We start from the raw sequence: 23321 nt of genomic DNA, 5'->3' as shown, positions 1-23321 counted from the left end.
TGTTTGGTATTTGCTTTTTCCCAAAGGATGTATAAGTGGAGTTTGTGCTCACCTCTCCCCAGCTGCCATAAGCCCATTGAGGGCAAGGGCCAGATTCGCAGGCTCTGTGCTCATCGGGTTTGATTCTCTCCACGCAGTCGTTGGCAGTGTACCCATTCTCATCCTGACACACAACAACACGCCGCTGGGACCCACCAGCACAGGTACTGGAACACTGAACACAGCAGACATCGGTCAGCAGGTTAATCCCCACCTCAGGCTCCACCTCGAGGACCCAGAAAGCAGCTGGCTGAAGGGTCAGAGACAAATGTGGCAGAACCACTCTCAAGTCGTCCACAATGGACAGAATGCAATCCTGAGCATCTCCCTTCCATGGAGCTGCTTAACGTTCAGGTCTTAGCAATATTTGGAGGGCAGAAACACCACTTCCCCTTGTGCATGTTAGGTCTCAGTAGGTGTTTAGGAACTGCCTAATGAGTGATCATGTCTTGTGATTTCCAGAGTGATCAGATTCCTCCTCTGCAACTCTGAGAGGTGCAGACGTACTGACTGACACCACAGTCTACTGGGAAATTCTTTCTCTTTTCAAAACTGCTAGCACTTATTTAGAACCAACGTTTAACCTCCTTTTCAACACAGGGGTCAAATCACTTTAAAAATTGCCAGTTGTTGAAATTAAGCTTCTATACTAACTCCTTCAAGTATCCAAGGAAAGCATCATGGAATGTCACTTACATATCATTTCCTTGCAGCTAACATTCCCTTCTCTCCCTTCACCTAGCTAATGTAGCGAGACTTATTTTTCTTCTTTATTCTTATTCCCCAATGAACTTGAATTCCATATTGACCAACTTCTCTTCAGGTGCATGAGCCCAGCCATGTCTCCCATAGTTGTCACAGAATTATGTTTGGCCTTCAGCTTATTTCCCACACAAGCTTCTCATAGCTCTCTTATTTATCTGCATCTTGAGTGTTTTTTTTCTCTTTCCATTTTTTCCTTATCTTTTAAACCCAATGTGTTTGCCAGTCTCCTTCACTCTGACCCTTAACTTGTAAAATCTGTTTGCCAGTAAAAAAACCATCAAGTCCTCTAAGCAGTGGAATTCCCACAACTTATCAAGTCTCAAACTGTATTTGCAACATTGTTTTGAGTTCCAGGTTCCAATGGTTGACATGTGCTATCAAACTCCAGCTCAAACTAGTGTTATTTAAAAATAACTGTGAATACTGCTAGTTGCTGGTCACCTTCTATATAAAGATGTGAAAAAGTTATTTACTTATTGTACTGGACTTAAGTTCAATTTCCCTGCCAATGTTGGTCAAATTATGAATGATTTTCAAATATACTGAGCTTAATTTTTTAAATGCAGAGCAGGAAAAGAGATTTATTAATTCTGTCTGAGCAATTATTTAGGAAATTTTTGATTTAAAAAAATCCCACCCCTATTCTCTGAGGGTTCTGTTATAGTTACTCTAAACTTAAAAATACTTTTCTACTTTTAAACAACTTAATACATAAGAAACACAGAGAACTATTATTTTAATTGGCTTTGTTTGGGGCCAAGAACTCGAAATCTTAGGAAGGACCTTCAATAGTATAAAGAGATCTGGAATATATACTTTGGCCCTTGGATTTTTCCTTTGATAATAAAATCTTGATTCATCTGAGATAATAATCTCACCTGTGTTATTGTCCCCAATAAAATGATGTCTCCTCAGAACTTCAGTATCATACTTGTATCCCTAGTAGGTTCCACAGTGATGGTCACATGATTAGAGTTTCTGGAAGGAATAGTTTCATAAACCACAGGCTATCCCCCCTTCAATACGGCTGAGTGGAGCAAGGAAGCACAACGGATCCAGGGTCAACTTAATGCATTGGCTGCCCAGTGACCAGTCCAAAGCTTCCTACAGAGAATCTGACCAGAGACAGAGCTCAGCTGGGGGCCAAGCAATTGCACAGCACAGTCTAGAACTCGCACTGCACCAGTCTAAACCCAGGGTCAGCCAGGGTCTTTATACTCCCATATCCAGGTGAAATATTGTACATGATCTTTCTCCAAGTCCAATTTTGCCACATTTTTTAAAAAAAATTAATAGGGATTCTTCATTCCATTCCCATGTTGCAGAATTTCACTCTGGACTATTTTTGTTAACAATTTTCCTACCCTTTTTAGACAACATATTTTCCTAGGTAAACATTCCTTTGAACAAACCCTGTATCTATCATCCACACTCTACAAAACAAGAGAGAATGGCCATTAGGGAAGCAAGAGATGATGGATATCTGTTTTTTTTTAACCTGCCTCGTGTATTTCCCATTGATATCAGGCAGGCTGGATTTTCCTTTAAGAAATCCATCAATGGACCTCACCTTAGTGGGACTGTATTTTTGGGGGGCCATGCCATGCTGTATGCAGGATCTTAGTTCCCTGACCAGGGATCGAACCTGTGCCCCTGCAGTGGAAGTGCGGAGTCTCAATCACTGGACTACCAGGGAAGTCCCAGTGGGACTATCTTTTAAGAAGTTCTACACTTTCCTGATCAAGGAGTAAGTAGAACTGGCTGAGCCAATCAGATTTTCCTGGGAATTTGAATCCTGAGCAGAGCAACCTGGGCGTGGTTCAGAGTGAAAAGGGTTTAAGAAATGATCTTATAGATATTGTTCCATCTAGACTGGCAAACCACAGCCTCGGGGCCAAATCCACCCTGCCAGCTGCATTTATAACTAAAGCTTTATGGGAACACAGCCGTGTCCACTTGTTTACATTTTGTCTATGCCTGCTTTTGTGCTAAGACAGCAGAGTCTGCTAGTTGCAACAGAGGCTGTATGGTCCATATGGCTGAAAATATTATCTGGCCCTTTGCAGAAAAAATTTACCAAGCCCCAGTGAGATCCCTGAAGATGCTCTGGGCTCAGTCTCTGCTGGGGCTAAATGAACAGTTTTGCTTTCCCTTGAAAGAACCAGTTCCTTTTCTTTTGCTTGCAACCAGAGACCCCCAGTCGCTAACACTGAAAATCTCATAGAAGGTTTGAGTTTACACAAACACATCCTGGAAAATGAAGTTCTGATTCCAGAATCTACTGAAAATGCTAGATTCCCATTCTCTAGCATTCATAATTCTCTGCTGCCTTTCCTGCTGTTGCAGGCAGGAAGAATCAAACATCCCAAACCACGAAGAGATGCATATGCATGCCACACACTCTTGGGAGTAAGTCAGGCACGTCAAGCAAGAGCTGAAAAAATCTCATCATCCACCTTCAGCCTCACTTAACTTAGAAAAAAAAAAAAAATCCCCAAACAAAAAACAGGCACAATGAGGAGAAGAATGGTATTGCCCATTGCTGCAAAAAGGTTACTTAATCCTCCTTAATTGGGAACTCTGCCCAAGGGCAGAATCATTCAATCTTAAAGGAATGCATTATCCACAAATGTAGTCCTAAATAAGAATAGCCTTCAATTTTTAAGTTCTAATTTTATCATTAGAATACACATGTTTGAGCTGTGAATTTTTTCAACTAGAAAAATCATGGGACACTCAGTGATGACCTCGCTTGATCACTCTTTAATTTCATAGAACCCAAATTTCTTCTAACCTAGGCAAAAGAAGCTTCAAAGTGGAAAGAAAGGGAGGAGAATGAGGTGTTGAAGGTCCTGGGCAGATGTTCTGCTTACAATCAAGAGGTGCAGTGTATAAAAACCCTTAGGGCCCATCAACATCACAGGAAAGTAAGCCTAGTTCATTGAAACATAACTATGGTGGAAAACTAACCGGTTCCTTCTAAAGCTTTTTAGTCCAGAAATAATTAAACACGGTTAGCAGTACTAGAAAGAAACAAATAATAAACAATTAAAAAGAAGACTTCATGAGAGATTAATAAACACCAAATTCCCCAAACCTCCCCCAGGATCTCCTGCTGCCCTACCCTTCCTGTAGCTCCTTTAGACATGTCCAGTATTCCAGAATATAATTATTTTTTGGAAAACTGTTCAGTAAAAATTTCTAGAACTTTTAAGAGCATATTTTTCCTTTGAATGTTAAATACTATTTGTCAAGTTCTTCCTAATTTAAAGGATAAAGATAATGGTAACAATAATCATCAACATTTAATTTTCACTCTATGGCAGGGAGAGTGTGAAACAGTATTTGCATTGCTTGATTTAATTTTTACAACAACCCAGCAAAGTCGCCACTATCATTAACTTTGTTTTAGAGATTGATGAAACAGGCTCAAATTGGAAAGAGGACCAGCTGAAGACCCCAAAATTGGAAAGTGTAAGTCCTTGGATCAAACAGAGGCAACTTTTCTCAAAGCCTTTGCAATTAACCATTAAATGAGAGATTTTAATATTTTTAACCTTTGCAGTTAAAAATACCAATGGTATTTTTCCTCTAAGCCCAGCTTTTACCCAGCTGAGTGTTTCTCTCCTAATCCGCTACTACAAATGGCATAGCAATTGTGCCACTTTAAGACTGCACTCATCTGGAAAATAGCAAGAAGGAAAATGACTTTCATTAAAAATTTCCTTTCAGAGAAGTTCTTCTGCCCTTTGAATTTTCCTTCAGGTAAGGAGGAGCCGTCTGCCATCTCCAGGATCAATCATCATGGCCTTCACAGTACCTTCTAGGAAGCCGCCTGATCAAGTCACCCAGCAGTGACACCCCCTCCTCCACCTGGTTAGAGGTTAAGGTAGCTTAGAGTTGTCTCAAGTGACACCTCTTCTGGGACTACAATTAACCCCAACAAATGAAAAATGCACATCAATCCCTCCTGAGATAAAAATGTTCCAGAGGTGTTTCTAGTCTGCTTTTCTTTGAGCACTATATCATGCGAAAGAGAAGAAGGCAAATTTGGGAAAGACTTGAGGGAATACTTACCGCTCCCCAGGGGCCTGTCCTCCACTGATTTCCTCCGAGCACGTGGGTGCGGCTAGGGCTGATGCTCCTGGGGTGATAGTCCTCATTCAGGAAAGGGTTCTGAGAAAGGTCTGTGTCTGGGGTCCACTGAGGGCATGGTGACATGGAACAGTCCTGGTCAGTTTCTGGGATATAATCTGGGTCGCACTCACTTTGATCGATCACGTGGTCACTGTAGTTGACACAGACCACTTGCCGGGTCGTCCTACCTTGCCCACATGTCACGGAGCACTACATTGGATGTTCAGAAAGGGAAAGAGAAAGGATATTCAGCCAGTTGCTCAGGCCAAAAACCTGGCATATATCCTGGAGGCTCAGATGGTAAAGAATCTGCCTGCACTGTGGGAGACCCGGTTTTCATCCCTGGGTCAGGAAGGTCACCTGGGGAAGGGAATGGCTACCCACTCCAGTATTCTTGCCTGGAGAATCCCATGAACAGAGGAGCCTGGAGGGCTGCAGTCCATCGGGTTACAAAGAGTCAGACATGACTGAGTGACTAACACTTTCACTTTTCACATCCCAGTCTCTCCCCTTTTCTTCCCACCACAAGGCCATTTCATGGAGAATGCCTGTTGTGGATATTCAAAATACACCCCCAATCAGCCACTTCCCATCATCTCTGCCATTGCCTCCCTGGTCCAGGCCACCACCTTCCCCCGCCAGGACTACTGCAGTGGCCTTTCAGCTGGGGTCCTGTTTGTAATCTTGATGCCTTCACCCACAATCCAAGTCTGTTATCCACAGATATGTTAACCATATCATAAACCATGACCCTTGCAAACAAAACTCAGATCATGTTATTCATCTAGTGACTGCCTAATTCACTGTGAGTCATGTCCAAAGTCCTTTCCTTGACCTGGTAGGCCCTTCATGATGTGGTCACTGGCTACCTTTTTGACACATCTCTTTTTATTCTCTATACACTACACTCCAGCCCCAGTGACCGTATGGATGTTTTTTGACTAGGCCAAGAACACACCAATCTCAGGGTCTTTGCAGCCACTCTACTTTCCATTGCACAACACAGATATCCATGTGGCTCACTGCTTCACTTCATGCAAGCGCTGGTCAGAGCAATGTGGGGACTTTTCTGACTACCTTGTCTAAAAGCACATCATCTCCTTCTCTCCACCATCACTGTGCTTGACCTTTTTTCTAGTACTTATCAGTATCTGGTGCTGTATCATATATTTATATCATTATTTGCTCATTGACTGGAATTGCCACTGTCATGACCTTCATAAAGGCAAGGACTTTCTTATTTGTCAGTCACTGCCCTTTCTTAGTAAGTTTTACAAATACCTGGTGAGTAGACTGATGGATGTGAAAGACATCTGTGTGTGTATGTTTGGAAGCTCAGTGCACAAGAGTGAGGTTAGCTACCACTTACTGAGCATCTTCTTCATTCTAAGCATTTGACAGACAGACTCTCAAACAATTCTTATAATCTTATAAGCTATTCTTTTTTGCCTCTTTTGAGAGCAGAAGAAACTGAAGTTCAAGGATTTACACCAGACTGCTCAAGGTCATGCAGCCAGTTAACGTCAAGGTCTGGATGTTTACACAGCTCTCTCTGGATCCAAAGATTTGGATTTGCACAGTTTTGGATTTTCTTTCAGATTTCACATATGTATTAATGATGTTTATTGAGATATTCACCTCCATTCTCTTTACCTATCCTGAGCTTTGGATTTCCTGGACTCAGAAGCTTTTTGCAAAGCAGAAAGCAGCAGCTACCTGAAGACAAAGGCTTTTTCTATTTTTATAAAAGTCCACAGGTGATTCTCAGTGTGCACAGGAGGCTGGATCCATAGTGTTAGCTGAGGATTCCCACTTCTTACTCTTGGCAGGGAAGCAGAGGCACAGGATTTCAGGGAACCATAGGATGCAGGAGGCACCCAGATTCAAGCTGAGGCTCCGCTTTACTCCTCTACTTCTCCCTGCCACTTCTGGCACTCCACAAGCCTGCTACATTCTAATGTGGCTTGGCTCAATTAAAATTGCATTTTTCAATCAGCCCAACAGGATGTGGGCTTAAGTAGACTGTAAATTAATTTACACATTTTGAAGAAATGTGCACTTCTTGCACATCTGGCTACGATTCATACCAGCTGCACATACATAGAGAAAAATAACTCACAAACCAAAGTCCAATTCTGAAATAGTACTGATTGACCTTTTTGACCCATGACTAGTCATCCTTCTTACGGCTCCCCCAGTCCTCTCCCAATTCCAAAGAATTCACTTGCTTACAGGGTTCCAGTCCAGAGCCTTCCATTGCCCACAGGGAGTCACAGAACATTCCTCCTTTGCCACTGGTCTAGGCAGGGTCGCACAGGCACTGTCATCAGCCACAGAGCCGTCCTCATCCCGACAGCTGACATATCTCATCCGGGTACCTTTTCCACAAGTGGCTGAGCACTGGGTGTTGGGGTGAAATAATGTAGACAGGTTATTTGAAATGGTCATTCACTGGATAGTAACCTACTTCCTAAAGTCATGTCAGAGAATATCTGCCTCTCCTTCCACCCTCTCCACTTCTTCCATTGTACTTCTTACTGGAGTCCAGGACCCAAACCGCCACTGGGTCCTTGGCGCACTGTGTGTGCTTCTCCTTGCTTCCGGGGCAGCTGGGGGAGGCTGACAAGATGGCAATTCACAGTCCTAGAAGAGGATGAGAAGAAAGAGCCAAAGTTACTTTTCAGCCATGGCACATACAAATATAACTACTGATAATTCTAAGATCTCGGGTTTCAGTGTGATTTGGGGCAAGTCACATGACAAGTCACAGTACATCTTGGGCTTCCCTAGTGGCTCAGACGGTAAAGAATCCGCCTGCATTGTGGGAAAACTGGGATCAACCCCTGGGTTGGGAAGATCCCCTGGAGAAGGGAATGGCAACCCACTCCATTCTTGGTATTCTTGCCTGGAGAATTCCATGAACAGAGAAACCTGGTGGGTTACAGTCCATGGAGTTGCAAAGAGTCGGGGAAGACTGAGTGACTAACACTTTTATTTTCACATGACATCTCTCAGTTCCAACCACAAATTCAACTGTAAAATGGGATATAATCTGAGTCCCTTTGTGGGTGCCTTAATACAGAGCAGGAGTTTACTTTATGATTTTCCTTCTGTTTTTTTTGGCCATGCCTCATGCCACTTGCAATTTTAGTTTCCCAACCAGGGATTGAACCGGTGCCCCCGGCAGTGGAAGCAGTAAGTCTTAACCAGTGGACCAGCAGGGAACTCCCTACTTCATGATTTTCAAAAGCATATTGATTTACCTATTTGTGTGAAGAAAAATATTATAAAATGGCACATAATTTATGAAAAAGCAATATGCCCTTTTAAAATTATTGTTACTTAAAAACAAATTCTGAATGCCAAATTCCGTTCCTACATTTCGTTTCCTAGCCAGATTTTGCTAGCCATGAATGTGCTTTCCAAGTGTACCTGAAGATACCTCCTGAAGCCCTGAAGAAGGTCAAATCTAGCTATTAAGAGGTGTGTTCAATATCCCAAAGCCTAGAATTTGTATCACACCCCTCAATCAGAGGAAATTCCTATAATGGATTGAGGTTATCCATGCATAGATAATATTCCCAGATTTACAATGGGAAAACGAAAGTCCACATCTGATCACTATCATTCCAAGCATCAGTGGTTATCAAATGTTCTTTGATTAAATGCATACCCATTAAATTCTCAGGAAGCCCTGGGCACAGTGCAAAGTGCTAGAGGCTTGGGGCTGAAGTGCCTTTAGGAAGCTTACAGACCAAACAAGAAATTCTGTTAGCTTGCTCCAGTGGACCAGCTTGCTGATTCTTCTACCTGGGTCCAAAGAAAGGCACAGGGAACTTGGCACACAGTGAAAAATTTATTCGCATGCTACAAATGCAGAAGCTTCCCTATAGTCAGTTCATGACTATTACCGAATAACTTAGAAATATACTTTGTGAATTTCTAAGGGAGTTGCTAAGCCTTCATTTCTTGATTGTTCAGATGTCACAGCTAATACTTCCCAGTTAACATGCTTTTGCTGATTTCTGTGGTATAAGTACTCTCACTATGGCCAATGTCAACTTAACAAGTTAATATCAGTGAACACAGACTGGGAAAGGATGTGCAATGGTTCACCATTATACAGTATTTTCACCATGCAAATACATACAAATGTAATGTAAACCATAGTAATAAGAAATAAAATAGTAAAATATAGGAAGATAATTAGCAAGTGATAAGCTCTATTTCTCAACCTGTTTTTAATATTATCTATTTAATTATAGGTTTTTATTTTCAATTTTCAACAATGGCAGTATATAACAACCAGCTTGCAAAATTTCTGCAAATTTACCAACCATCACTTGTGAGCTGCAGCAAGACAGCTCCAACACATGCGGCCTGAACATATGATACCATTTGCTGAACCCTACACTGGAATTTTGGAACCCTCCAAAATCACTGCAGATGGTGACTGCAGCCATGAAATTAAAAGACACTTACTCCTTGGAAGGAAAGTTATGACCAACCTAGATAGCATATTAAACAACAGAGACATTACTTTGCCAACAAAGGTCCGTCTAGTCAAGGCTATGGTTTTTCCAGCAGTTATGTATGGATGTGAGAGTTGGACTGTGAAGAAAGCTGAGCGCCGAAGAATTGATGCTTTTGAACTGTGGTGTTGGAGAAGACTCTTAAGAGTCCCTTGAACTACAAGGAGATCCAACTAGGAGATCAGTCCTGAGTGTTCATTGGAAGGACTGATGTTGAGGCTGAAACACCAATACTTTGGCCACCTCATGAGAAGAGTTGACTCATTGGAAACGACCCTGATGCTGGGAGGGATTGGGGGCAGGACGAGAAGGGGACGACAGAGGATGAGATGGCTGGATGGCATCACCGACTTGATGCACATGAGTTTGGGTAAACTCCGGGAGTTGGTGATGGACAGGGAGGCCTGGCATGCTGCAGTTCATGGGGTTGCAAAGAGTCGGACACGACTGAGCAACTGAACTGACTGACATTGGAATTATTAAAAAAAAAAAAATCTGAGTTCAAGAAAACCAGCACAAAGAGTCAATCTTCACCACCTAGGAAGAATCAGAATTAAGAATCTACATACAATTCAGAATCAGAATCAGAATCTACATACAATTCAAAAAAATAGAGAAGACAAAAGTACTACATCAAAAAATGAGATCCAGAATGTAACACATAAGTAAATCCAGAACAATTTAGTTAATCTACTGTTTCCTCTACCTACATACTTACCTATGAAAGGACTTCTGTTTTGACTGAGCTCCTGGGAAGTTTTGCCCAAGGTCAATAACTGATTTAGACAAAGGGGCCTTACCTGGGTGTCAGTTGGTCGAGTCGCTGCATTGCAGTCATTGTCATCCACCACTGACATGTAAGTCCCAATGATACATTTCACTGCTCTTAGCTGGTATCCTTGTCCACAAGTGACACTGCACTGAGGGGAAGAAATAAGACAGAAAGGATATACAATCTAGCAAATATTCTCTTTCCCTAACTTCACCCGTAACATTCACAAGAGAAAAAATATTTCCATCATAGTGGGCCAGAGGACTGGCACCCCAAGAAATTAGTTAAGAGCAGGTAATTCTACTTTGTACAAATTACACTGATTAATTATCGAGATATCACATGGAATTACTTCTACCTCCCATAGGAATGATGTTTGTAGTTTAATTCCTTGATTGCGAACCCCTGGACGGAGGAGAGTACATGTCAATCATTTCTACATCTTTCACACTATACCTAGCAGAATGCTGTGGCTAAAATAGGTACTTTGCAAAGTTCTTATTTGACTTCTGAAAATTTTCCCTAAAGAAATATAGTTTGCATCAATATTTCTATACAAGAATGGTCATCACAATATTATTTATAAAAGACAAAATATTAGAAACCACCTAAATAGGAAAGAACCAAAGTCAATTCAATGCACCATAGCAAACAGATCATAAAGGAAATATGTCCACTAAGGCTAACTGTTATATTTAAAAGTGGTTAAAAAAACAGTAAGTAGAGGGAGTAATGTCATGGAAAGGGCAGAGAGTAAAGAACTGATCCATTCCCCCTCTCTGTAAAAGCTATCAAACTGGCAAAAAGTGGCAGAATCAGGTTTTCCTAAAGAAGAGGGTTCTTTAAAAAGATAACAAAATTTATAAACCTTTACATAGACTGATTAAAAGTAAAATAGAGAAGAGGCAAACAATTAAAAGCAGAAATGAAAGTGAGCGCACTGGTCCTGACTCTATAGCAATAAAAAGGGATAGTGAAAGTAGTGTGGACAGTTCTATGCCAAGATATTAGCCAATCGAGATGAAACACATGAATTTCCAAACCCATACAAACTATCCAGAAACACACAAATCACAAAATCTGACTTAAGAAGAAACGAAAAAGAAGTAAAAATATTGACTCACCAATCAAAGATCTCATAATAAAAACAGTCTTAAGACCAGAGGGCTTCACTGGTAAATTCTACCAAACATTTATAGAAGAATTAAGCTCTATTCACAATGACCAAAAACTGCAAACAACCCAAATATCCTTAGAGGGATAAATGGATAAATTACAATATATGCACACATGGAATATTATGCAGACATAAAAAGGATGAGGTAGAGATGTGTGCTACAGTATGATGAACCTCAAAAACATTATGCTATGTGAAAGAAGCTGGAGACCCAAACAATCATGTATTGCATGATTTCATTTATATGAAATCAATAGGTAAACTCGTGGAGCTAGAAAGCAGAATGCTGGCTACAGGCTTGAAGGAGAAATGGGGACTAACAGCTTGATGAGTATTTCAGCGTGATGTAATGTTTTAGAACTAGACAGAGGTGGAGGTTGCACAACATTCTGAGTGTACTACATGTCACTGATTTGCTCACTTCAAAATGGTTAATTTTGTTACATGCGTTTTACTTCAGTTAACAAAATAAGTACAATTCTAATACTAGTTTTTAAAACAGAAGAAAATCATAAATGTATTAACTCTGAAATACAGAGTTAGGAGTATGGCTATCTCCTTTTTGCTAAATTGCTTTTTGTAAAACTTCACTAATATTAAGGGAGAAAAAACAACAACAAAGAACAGTTGGTTGCCGTGAACTGTATGTTTAGTCAGAGGAAGGACAAATCTCTGGCTAAGACTGACATGCCATAGACATGGGAAAAAAAAAAAAAAAAAGGTCAGTTAATTCTACAAGATGTTATCTTCAAATCTTAACAGTGGCCCTGAGATGCACTCTCCACAAGAGATATGCAGATGTAGACAAAAAGGAGGCAAGGTGTGGAGTGTAGGCAGACTCCACCCATTTACTGAGTGTGATCAAACATGATCAACCATTCTGACCACCAGGGATGCTGTGTTAACAGGGCATATTTGGAAGAGCCCCAGTGTGAATGGTAGAAACTGTAAGGGTGCAGTAATAAAGCTGCTCTCATTCACTTCACGCATGCTGGAAATGAAGACATAAGCCAGGGGGCTGACGAGGCTGTGGCTGTGGTTGGACTGGGTGGAGGGAGAGGCAGTCTTAGAGAGATTACGTAAGTGACAGCAAACAGCTGCTCTACTTCTCTAGGGAACGTGGAGTGCTACTTAAATAGTACCCAGAACGCTTTTGCTTCTATATTAGGAAAGACTTAATTCTAAGAGTCGTGACTTCTTAATGCAAGCCCAAGGGAGATTCTCACTCTCTCCTTTCAGAATAGTTCAAATGACTGTGAAACCAACAATAGGGACTTGGAAGAGATTCTTTCAAAGAGAGAGGATGCCTGCAAACTTTGATCTAATTAATTTTGTTTGAAAAGCCTGACTTATTTTTAAGAGGTGGGCTTAGGAAGCATGACATTGGGAGCTAAAACATCCCTTTCAAATCCCAGCCCAGACCCTCCTGCCAAAGACACTGGCGCTGGGTCACATTCTGTTACAGACCCACAGCCGCATGCTAGTAGATAGCATCAGCCAGGCGCGAGGAGATCTGTTGTGAATTTGTTCCAATGTGCGTGTGCTCAATCTACAGTTTTAACCCAAGGGCGAATGCCCACACGTGGGCCTGGAAAGGGAATGATCAGCTCCAGGAGGGGAACAACAACCCTCAGAAGTGTGGCAGAACGCTTACAGGGTTTCCAGCGCTTGGCGCCACAGAGGGACCGTGCCTGCCACATGCTACAGTGGTGAAATCCCTGCCACTGGAATGCCCCTCTGCAGGCCTGCTCCAGATAAGAAGGAAAGAATGTAGTTAAGAACTTTATCATTCAAAATACCTGTCCCCAGGGACCCGCCTGCCAGGACGCACATTCTGGCTGCTGACAGGTCTGCATGGAGGTTGGTTTGGTCTCAGGGTCACAGACTCTATCGTTTAATCGATCTTTGCCAAACTGACACCAGACCTGGCGGTGCTTATGCCCTTTTCCGCAGGTGACCAAGCACTGTAAGAAAAGGCACAGCTAGTCAGGGTCATTTCTGAACAATGCACTCTGGTTCTTGCGGATTAGTCATCGATTAGCAAAACCAGGTGTGCTCTTTTCCCAGAGCGATTCTTCTCTCTCTCTCTCTCTCTCATCGCAATCTGTAAACGTATCAAGCCGTACGCTTTCGGCTCTGTCACTCATTCGTTCATTCATTCTGTATTTACCCAGGCTCTGGGCCAGTTTCAAGCACAGCACAAATTTCACACAGCATCATGCTCTGAAATCCTGAAAAACAGCATCCATGGCTTGGCAGCATACGAGTTAAGGGTAGGGAATTTACGAGTCAGATTAACTTGGGTTTTAACCTAATACAATTGACCATGGATACTAAGTTAAGTGATCTCCCAGTACTTCAGTTTTCTTGGCTGTACAATGGGAATACAATAGTGTTAATGGCCAGCAATTATGAAAACTGAATAAGAAAAACCCAAGTGAAATGCTTAGCGCGTGTTCATTTAAGGAGTCTTACATATAATAATCATTGTTATCTACATTCATTGTAGAAAACTTGAAAAATACAGAAAAACATAAAAGAGAAAAATATAATAAGCCCCAAGTCTCACTATCTACCTAGGGATACCGTTATTAAAATATTGCTCTTTTCCTCTTTTAGCTATAGAACATATAGATCATACTGAATATATATTTTGATATTTCCCACCTCTATTTCATTATCTGTTTTTGGAAAGGTTTGTTACATAACTTGATATGATACTTTATCTAGTATTAGCTATCTAGGTAGAACTTAAATCCAATGCCTTCTTTCATTTTTTTTTTTTTTAAACCAAATATGGGATCAAGATTGAAGCTAAGGCTGCTTTTAACATAAACACAAGCACTAGCTTTCCTGTTAATCTGTCCAGGAGACAGACACTGTTAATCACATGTACTGTTACTTTTCTGCCATTTAGAGACATTAACAGTATTCTTTTAAGACTGAAATTTTAATTAATGTTGAAAGTATACAGTTAATATTTCACTTACCTGAATGAGATAAGGGAATGGATACAGAAGCTGCAGAAATATCTCTCCCCCCACATTCCTGACTCGGCCCAATGAATAAGACAATTTCTGTTCCCTTGCCATGTGTTCCTCTGAAGGAAGGTGCATTGGGGGCGGTGCGTGGAGGGGGGGGCCTGCTCAGAGACAGTCTCATTGGGAAATACTAGCACTGTTTATAAAATTGAGAAAGAGGCTTCATCTTCTTTCTCTTGTTGTCCCAGGATCACCTTTCTAAACAATCTGATATGCTTCCTCAAATAAGAGACAAGCAAAGCATAATAAACCTGGAACACTCAGCCTGGTCCTTTTTCTTTTTCCCCAAGTTTTCCACTAGCAACTGGATGGGTAATCAAATAGGTCACTTGTTAGGGTTCAATTCTCTAATTTCAAAGATAAGCAATCAGGGAATCTCATTTTTTTTTTAAACTTCAAATCTAAACCAGTGCAACTTTATAATTAATAAAGCTCTGATTTCCTTTATAGCAACTTAGCCAGGTCTGAAAGAGGAAAGAAGGTGAGGGACTAGAACTTCAAAAATCCCCAATAGAAGCTATTATGGTGGGTGATCCAGCTAAATCCACTGCAACTCTGAGATCACCCATGGATCAGTCATGTCCAGTAAGACAATCACAGGGTGGGTGGAAGAAGAGTTGTTTCTTCAATGGGAGGTGGGAGAAAGGTGCAGCTGGTTTAACTTTGGACTGACCTGGAGAGGCTCAGAACTGAGCATCAGAGATGACCTGTTGGGGAATTAACAGCCTTCCCATCTCACCTCTGACCAGTCTCCTGATTTCCACTCTGGACAGGAGAACTCACTGCACTTCTGAATGGTGACTTTCTCCTGATGAGTGCATTTGCTGTCATCCAGTACATCATTACGAGCGTTGACACAAATAGCCCTTCTTCTCTGGGTTCCACCATCACAGCTTTTAGAACACTGAAAGGAAAAAAAAAAATGAAGCCAAAGTGTTGCTAAGTTTCTCATCAAGCATGCTTAAGATACTGGCTAGGCTATCTTGTCTCTTCCAATTCTAAGGAAACAACCACCCAACAAAGCCTGGTCAGTTCTACTTGCTCTTTTAAGGGTATATGTTTATGGTATCAATTTATTTACCAGGTTCATAACAAAGCCAATATTAGCAAACTGGTATAGGACAACAAAATCAGAAATGGCCTGTGGGATATGAAAAAAGTGTTTGGCTAAGTTGTTCCACTACTTCCAATTTTCCATACGCTATGCCCACACCAGACATCACAGATCGATTTTATTACTCTTTTCTGTAGTTTTAATGAGGGCAGGCATTATAAGTCAATCATGGTACTCTTAATGAGGTTTCCTCAATGCAGCTCTGTAAGGAGTCATCATCAGCTAATCAGATTTAACATTCAAGAAGACTCTCTGAATGAGAACCAACTTACTTCAGTCCAAGCTGAATAGCGCCAGCCACCAGTGTTACATTCTCCTGAGCATTTTTCCTGGTTGCTTGGTTTGGGGTGACTGCTGCAAAAGCTGTCATCAACCTTCTCAGTCTTCCCATCTAGCCTGCTGTACTTGGCACAGTAGATGTCTAATGTGCGGTAACCTAAACCACACTGGGCACTACATTCACTCCTGCTGGCCACGTGCCACCTACACACAAACCATGGGGGAGAAACCAATATTACTGTTAAATATATATGTCTTGTCTAGACTCAACTGGTGGAAGAGCTGAATTCTGTTTTCTTCTTTAAATACCATGAACCCAAAACCACAGTCAGTCACCGAAATTCAATTTGAAACCGACATTTCCATGTATTTTTCATCATTGCCAACATACATCAAAGTCACAGAATGACAGTCAGAGGTTCTATCTTTATGAAGATTCTCCCCCAATACAGTCAATCTGAAATTCAAGCAAGTAAAAATTAAAAAAAAAAAAGGAATTCAACAGAGCAAAAAAAAAAAAATTTTTATATTTAAAAGACTCATGCAACCCAGCATTTTGTTTGTCAAGTAGGTTGCTTTTTAACAGAGAACGAACGACTGTTGGAAACATTCTCTCGGAAACTTCTAGGTGGCCACGTGCTGGAAAATGCTCAATGGACATTCTATGAATTAATAAAGGAATGGATTGCAATGAATTAAATAGTTAATTGGAACTATAACTGAATTTCAAGTATCATAAACTTTACTTGATGAATAAAGATTGTATGGACCATATATGTAACTCAATTACCATTTTTTTTTTAAAGACTAATGTTTTTAGAGCAGTTTTAGGTTCCATGACAAAACTGAGAGGAAGGTACAGAGATTTCCAAACACCCCTGCCCCCATACACCCCTGCTCCCACAAATGCACAGCCTCCTGATTACAACACACCCCCACCAGAGTGTACATATATCACACTGATGGATCTTTGTTGACACATCATTATCACTGAAATCTTTCCTTAGACTTCACTCTTGATGCTGTATATTCCATGGGTTGGACATATGTATAGTGAAACATATCCACCATTATAGTATCACATGGACCTAAAAATCCTCTATGCTCCACCTATCTATCCCTTCCGGCCCCACAATTATTCACTTTTAAAATTAGATTTGAGTTTACAAACTTGTGTCAACTTTGTATCCCTAGCACATATAATAAACCTTTCTCGGCACACAGGAGGTGCTCAGTATGTACTGATAAATCAAGTGGCTCTTTTAACACTCCAGCAATGGGGCTAGTGCTTTAAAAAGAAAAAAAAAATTACTTGAATAGAACAGTCTAAATAAATGAGCTTGAGACATGTTACATCGATCAAATTTAGCAATCCCAAAAGGATGATTTCACTCTTGATCATTAATTTTCTCCTGCTCAGAAACTCGGTGGTTTGTCAAATACCAAAGCCCTAAGAGTTCTCCCTTCTACACTTAGGAAGAAGAGGAGCGCTGGACACATGCTTATCTTGGAATTTCTCACAAATGCTCAAAAGTAGGTCAGAGTTGACCCACTTCTACATTTGGCATATAAAGTGGGCTACTGAGATGTTCTGTGAGAGTGACACAGTATTTGGCGGATTTGTTCTAACCGGAAGATGTTATATGGGGATTGTACGACAATGCTTTATCTCATCCTGTCAAAGTTTAATCTGGGCAAACTCTCACTTCCCTAAGGAAGTGAGCCAAGAAATGTGGACCAGTTCAATAGAGGCATCTGAAACTTCCATCTGCCCTTTGATTCCTGGTTACCTTCTCTTTGCCTTCATCATCACTTCCTTGTGGAAAGGTTATTTTCCATCCTGGAAAAGGGAGGCAGGAATCCTCCTTCCCTCCCCAAAAGAAAGCACACCAGCAGCTTGGGCTGGAACAGTGTGCTAGAGTTTCCCTGATGTTCGCACAATCCCCGGAATTCGGGCAGAGAATGTAGTCTGCGGAAAGGTCACAATACTGCCTTAGGAAAGGTCTCAAAATGCTATTACTCACTTCATTTATTCTCACCTGGAAAGTCATCTCACCTTCAGTGTTTTGAATTTATTCATTCATGTCATGTGACAATTTATATTGCAGAACGGCAAAGTGTTTGTTAATAAATGAGAACAGAAAAAAATTGTATTTCTCTGTGGGTGTGTGGCGGAGAAGGCAATGGCACCCCACTCCAGTACTCTTGCCTGGAAAATCCCATGGATGGAGGAGCCTAGAAGGCTGCAGTCCACGAGGTTGCTGAGGGTCGGACACGACTGAGTGACTTCACTTTACCTTTCACTTTCATGCATTGGAGAAGGAAATGGCAACCCACTCCAGTGTTCTTGCCTGGAGAATCCCAGGGACGGGGGAGCCTGGTGGGCTGCCGTCTATGGGGTCGCCCAGAATCGGACACGACTGAAGTGACTTAGCAGCAGCAGTGGGTGTGTGTGGGCATTGTGGCATTAAATAATTTGGGAAACTACTGATATAAGTAGGTTCTTCTATTGCAGAACTTCTCAGGGCCCTCAAATCGTTAATCCAAGCTACAAATCTTCACATAGTAGAGGAGACAGTAATTCTTCTCACATATTGGTTTGCTCTGGATCAACTTGCTGAACTAGTGTTCCATAAAAATGTTTTGGGGAAAACTAAGCGTTTGAGCAACCAGGGCAATCCTCTCTACTATTTTTCCATTTTGCACACAGATACTTGGCAATAATTAATATAAATCACAATTAATAGCAGTTTTCAGGTTGACAGAGAGAAGACAGTAATGCTTATTTGAACTTTGTTTCTGCATTTGCATATTTTTCAATGAATAACTTTATTCTTCCAACAGTCTGTAAACACCAGCAAGATATGCATTTGAATGCTGACAAATGAACATGATCTTCGAGGGAATTCCCAGATGGTCTACTGGTTAGTACTCTGCTCTCACTGCTGAGGGCCTGGGTTCAATTCCTGGTTGAGGAACTAAGATCCCAAAAGCCTTGCAGTGTAGCCAAAAAACAAACATGATCTTCTACTTAAGATGTGAGGATATACCTGTCTAGTTATAAGGCTGTGAAAACTAGCAGTAAACTTATAATTTTTTATTTTTATTTCTAAATTATTATCCTCAAGGTGTGTCACTTCTACCATAGATACTTGTACCAAAAAGCAAGGCTAAAATTCCTTCACTTCCTCTTCTTTAATCAGCCAGAGGTGCCATCATCATCCATGCCTGTTCCTGAGCTACTTTCCTCCTTTGGTATCAGTACAGTTTAGGTTTTTAGTTTTTTTAAGTTAGTATTAAAAAAAAAAAAGGTAACTTTCTCCAAATGGGGAATTTAGAATATCACCTTTGATATACCTCTCTCAGACTCTGTTTTCCTTATTTCTGAAGTGGAGATAATAATACTACTTACACCACTGTGCTGTTTGAAGAATTACTGTATTAATTTTATAGGATATACAAATAAGTAGGATGTTAGTTAAGATTATATAACAATCAATATACAAATATTAGGATAATTCGTGCTTGCTCAGTCACTTCAGTTGTATCTGAATCTTTAAGACCCCATGGACTGTAGCCAACGAGGCACCTCTGTTCATGGAATTTTCCAGGCAAGAATACTGGAGTGGGTTGCCATTTTCCCCTCAAGGCGATCCTCCCAAGCAAGGAATCAAAACATAATATTTAAATATGGTTCTTAGTAAATGGTCCACTCTACTGCTGAATGATATTCACAGTACTAATTAATACTAGTTAATTATTATTTTCAGTGATAATTTGAAATAAGGCTAATCTTATATCATCTTTCCCAATTTAATGAGGTTAAATCAAGCAATCTATTTACCAACTCAATCTTTTTTCCCTGTTTTAGTGATTAATGCAGTTCAGCAATTAGCTAATTATTTTATGAAAAGACTTAAAGTCTAATTTAACTAATTTAACTCCACTGACTGAAGCAATGGGTTTATACGAACATAACTCAAAACGAATTAATACTGCCTAACGTAATACTGCCAGACATAACTAGCTAATCACAGCACTCCTCTCTTCTCTCAGAGCCTTGAGGGTACTTAATAATCTTTACTCCAGCCCTAGGAGCTGACAATACCACTTGATAGGATTTGGCATGGTGACACAGAACCTAAAAAATATTTCTGTGTTCATTTTGCTATTTATGAATGATGAGACCTTAACAATTTCCCAAACTCTTCCCTGCTGGTAATTTCTTCTCTGAAAGGAGGACAAGCATCAGCTTATCTTACCTGCATTTAACTGACATGTAGACTATACAATGCAACCCCCAGGCTGGTGAACATTCAAACATGACATGGTCAATTGCAGGAAAATGGAAAAGCTTTATAATTCTCTACTCACTCACCATTTGCTGCCTCAAATTTCATACTTTTCTTAAATATTGAACTGTTTACACGAAAGTGAAAAGTTAAGTCACTCAGTCATGTCCGACTCTCTGCGACCCCATGGACTGTAGCCTACCACGCTCCTCTGTTAATGGGATTTACTAGGCAAGACTACTGGAGCGGGTTGCCATCTGTATATAAATTTTCCTCTAGTTCTTTCCATGACTACCTTAGTGCACTGCAACTTTCATGTATATAAAACTTCTTATACTGGTGATAAACATTCTGGGTGGATACTGACTATTAAAGGTACTTTGATGGATGAGGTTCTCCTTTTCTGTAGTCTTTCAAACAGAAAAAAAACAAACTTCAAAAAAAAAAAAAACCCCAAAAAACCACAAACTTTTGCATTCAATGTAACTCAGTCATAATAATACCTGTGCAGCAAGTTGCGAGGGTCCAATGAGCACTTTCTTGGGCAGCTGCCACACTCTATTAGCTATTTTTTTAATTCTTGGGAAAAGAACAAGAAATCTTGCAGGCATATGTCTTAGATAATCAGTTTCAGAGGGATAGAAAATTAACTAATGCTTCTTTCACTGAAACACAAGAAAGGGGCCTAAAGACTAATATCCCACCTGCTCCTTACAAACCTTCACAACTCAGTAATAAAGACCAAGAGGAAACACCGGCCTCACCTCAGGTCACAGTCTGTGCCACAAGGTTCAGTAATGGGTGCCGGCTGAGGCAGTCGATCACATCTTTGATCAGAAACTGTAAGCTGATCAGATTCCCTGGTGCAAATAGGTTTTCGTTTCCGCTCCCCTAAGCAAGGAGGAAAAAATATTTTTCAGACAAAGTAACCTATTCCATCAACTATCTAGACCAGAGACTGGCAAACATTTTCTGGAAAGGGTTAGATAGTCAATATATTTGGTTTTGTGGGTCATATGATCTCTATTGCAACTACTAAACTCTTGTTATAGGGCATAAGCAGCCACTTACAGATGTAAAAAACTGTGTTCCAATAAAACTTTATTTATAAAAGCAGGAAGTGAGTTGTATTTGGCCCACTGGCTGTAGTTTGCCAACTCATAAATTAGACAAAAGGAAACCAGATAAATTGCATATAATATGACTACTAAATTTATGTCTTGGGAAAGTCAATTTGGCAGAGCTGATTTTGCTTGGCTTCACACATGCTGAGGAAACCAAACATGTCCTAAATCCCTTACATAGTTCAACTTGCCAGCCCAAAGTAACCAGACAGAGGTAGAGAAAGATTAGAAAATGGATGCAGACAGAAAACTGTATAGATTACATACATTTGGCTGCCTCCACAAAAAGAAAGAAATAAAAGAATTAAAAAACATGTCAAATCCCCTGAACTCAACCTAAAAGTAGATACCTTGGCAGGGTTTGCTGCATGCTTGCCAGGGTCCATGACTGTTCCAGTAAAACTGCTGGGGTTTGTCTTCAATAGGAATATTGAAAGAATAGCGCACATCGGGGTTGTATAACTTTCCCACCGACAATACCTGGAATGCACAGAGAAAATGGAGAGGATGGATGTGGGCCTGGCAACTCATGGAATTAGAAAAGGGGCATGGGCTCATGGCCAAGTTTTTACCTGAAGCAGAAGTTCTTGTTCAATGCGACCTGTGGAGTTGATTCTTTCCACAGCGTTGTCAGACCCGCTGTATTCTATCACAGCATTCCCAATACGGATTTCCCTTTTGGACATTGTGACAACAAAGTCTCCATTGAGCAAGAATTCGCCTTTACTGCTTGATAAAGCTGGTGGTGAGAAAAGAAATCATTGATTTGTTGCCATTTTTCTGTTTGCAAAATGAAAGAACACATTGATAGGCTGATAGTGTGAAGAATGTGGACTTTTCAGTCAGACACACACAGACTCAAATCCGAGCTTTGCCACTTCCCAAGTACATGGCCTTGGGACATCACTTTTCTACTCTTGGTCTTGATTTCTTTATCTCTAAAGCGGAGATAAAGACACGCACCCTTAATGGTGCCTTTGAAAATTAGCTGAGATATAACACAACAGTGCTAATTAGACTGGGGTTTGTGATACAAGCCCTGCAGTTACAGGGTTACAGATGGAACTAATGAATGTGGTTACCAGAGGAGAAGTGGTGGGGGTGGGCAAGGGTAGGGCAAAAAGAGTAAGGAGATTAACTGGATGGTGATGGATGGAAACTACATTTTTTGTAGTGAGTGTGCTGTAGTATATACACAAGTAGAAATATAATGTTGTACATGTGAAACTTACATAATGTTAGAAGCCAACATTGTGAAAGTCGCTTAGTCGTGTCCAACTCTTTGTAACCCCATGGACTGTAGTTCATGGAATTCTCCAGGCCAGAATACTGGAGTGAGTAGCCTTTCCCTTCTCCAGGGGATCCTCCCAACCCAGGGATTGAACCCAGGTCTCCCACATTGCAGGTGGATTCTTTACCAGCTGAGCCACAAGGAAAGCCCAAGAATACCGGAGTGGGTAACCTATCCCTTCTCCAGCAGATTTTCCCGACCCAGGAATCAAAGTGGGGTCTCTTGCATTGCAAGCAGATTCTTTACCAATTGAGCTATCAGGGAAGATCTCAAAAGCAAATACAAATCAATTACAGCTGAAGAAACTCATCTCAATCTGTCAAAAGTAGCATTTCAAGAATACTTTGGAGAGACAAATCAAATCCAGTCTTGTCTTAGCCCATTCCTAACAAAATCCATTTACCCAACCAAATTTAATCCAATCTTAGAAAATCCTGCCCATGTGTAACTCTTTGTCTATATTTCAGTTCAGTTCAGTTGCTCAGTCATGTACAACTGTTTGCGACCCCATGAACTGCAGCATGCCAGGCCTCCCTGTCCATCACCAACTCCCAGAATCCACCCAAACCCATGTCCATTGAGTCGGTGATGCCATCCAACCATCTCATCCTCTGCCATCCCCTTCTCCTCCTGCCCTCAATCCCTCCCAGCATCAGAGTTTTTTCCAATGAGTCAGCTCTTCGCATCAGGTGGCCGAAAGCATTGGAGTTTCAGCTTCAACATCAGTCCTTCAAATGAACACCCAGGACTGATCTCCT

The 23321-nt window shown here is 40.9% G+C and overlaps 1 protein-coding gene across 3 annotated transcripts in view; it reads right to left on the bottom strand.

Annotated features, from left to right (window-relative positions):
• The window catches only part of ADAMTS9 (ADAM metallopeptidase with thrombospondin type 1 motif 9), a 162397-nt gene that overhangs the window by 71389 nt on the left and 67687 nt on the right, over nt 1-23321 (bottom strand). For 2 of the 3 annotated variants that reach the window (XM_005695759.3, XM_005695760.3), the window contains exons 17-27: nt 21845-22011; nt 21623-21752; nt 20913-21039; nt 15850-16060; nt 15203-15367; nt 13222-13386; nt 10274-10393; nt 7480-7584; nt 7174-7341; nt 4882-5151; nt 53-214 (exon numbers count right to left, since the gene is read on the bottom strand). In XM_005695759.3, the coding sequence (XP_005695816.1) occupies nt 53-214; nt 4882-5151; nt 7174-7341; nt 7480-7584; nt 10274-10393; nt 13222-13386; nt 15203-15367; nt 15850-16060; nt 20913-21039; nt 21623-21752; nt 21845-22011 (1790 nt within the window). The remainder of the gene's footprint in view (nt 1-52; nt 215-4881; nt 5152-7173; nt 7342-7479; nt 7585-10273; nt 10394-13221; nt 13387-15202; nt 15368-15849; nt 16061-20912; nt 21040-21622; nt 21753-21844; nt 22012-23321) is intronic. The other variant, XM_013973544.2, reaches the window with a different exon arrangement.

This window comes from Capra hircus, chromosome 22 (assembly GCF_001704415.2).
Source record: "Capra hircus breed San Clemente chromosome 22, ASM170441v1, whole genome shotgun sequence".
Taxonomy (NCBI): domain Eukaryota; kingdom Metazoa; phylum Chordata; class Mammalia; order Artiodactyla; family Bovidae; genus Capra; species Capra hircus.
The sequence above is the reverse complement of the archived record's forward strand: the minus strand, read 5'-3'. Positions and strand labels throughout refer to the sequence as shown.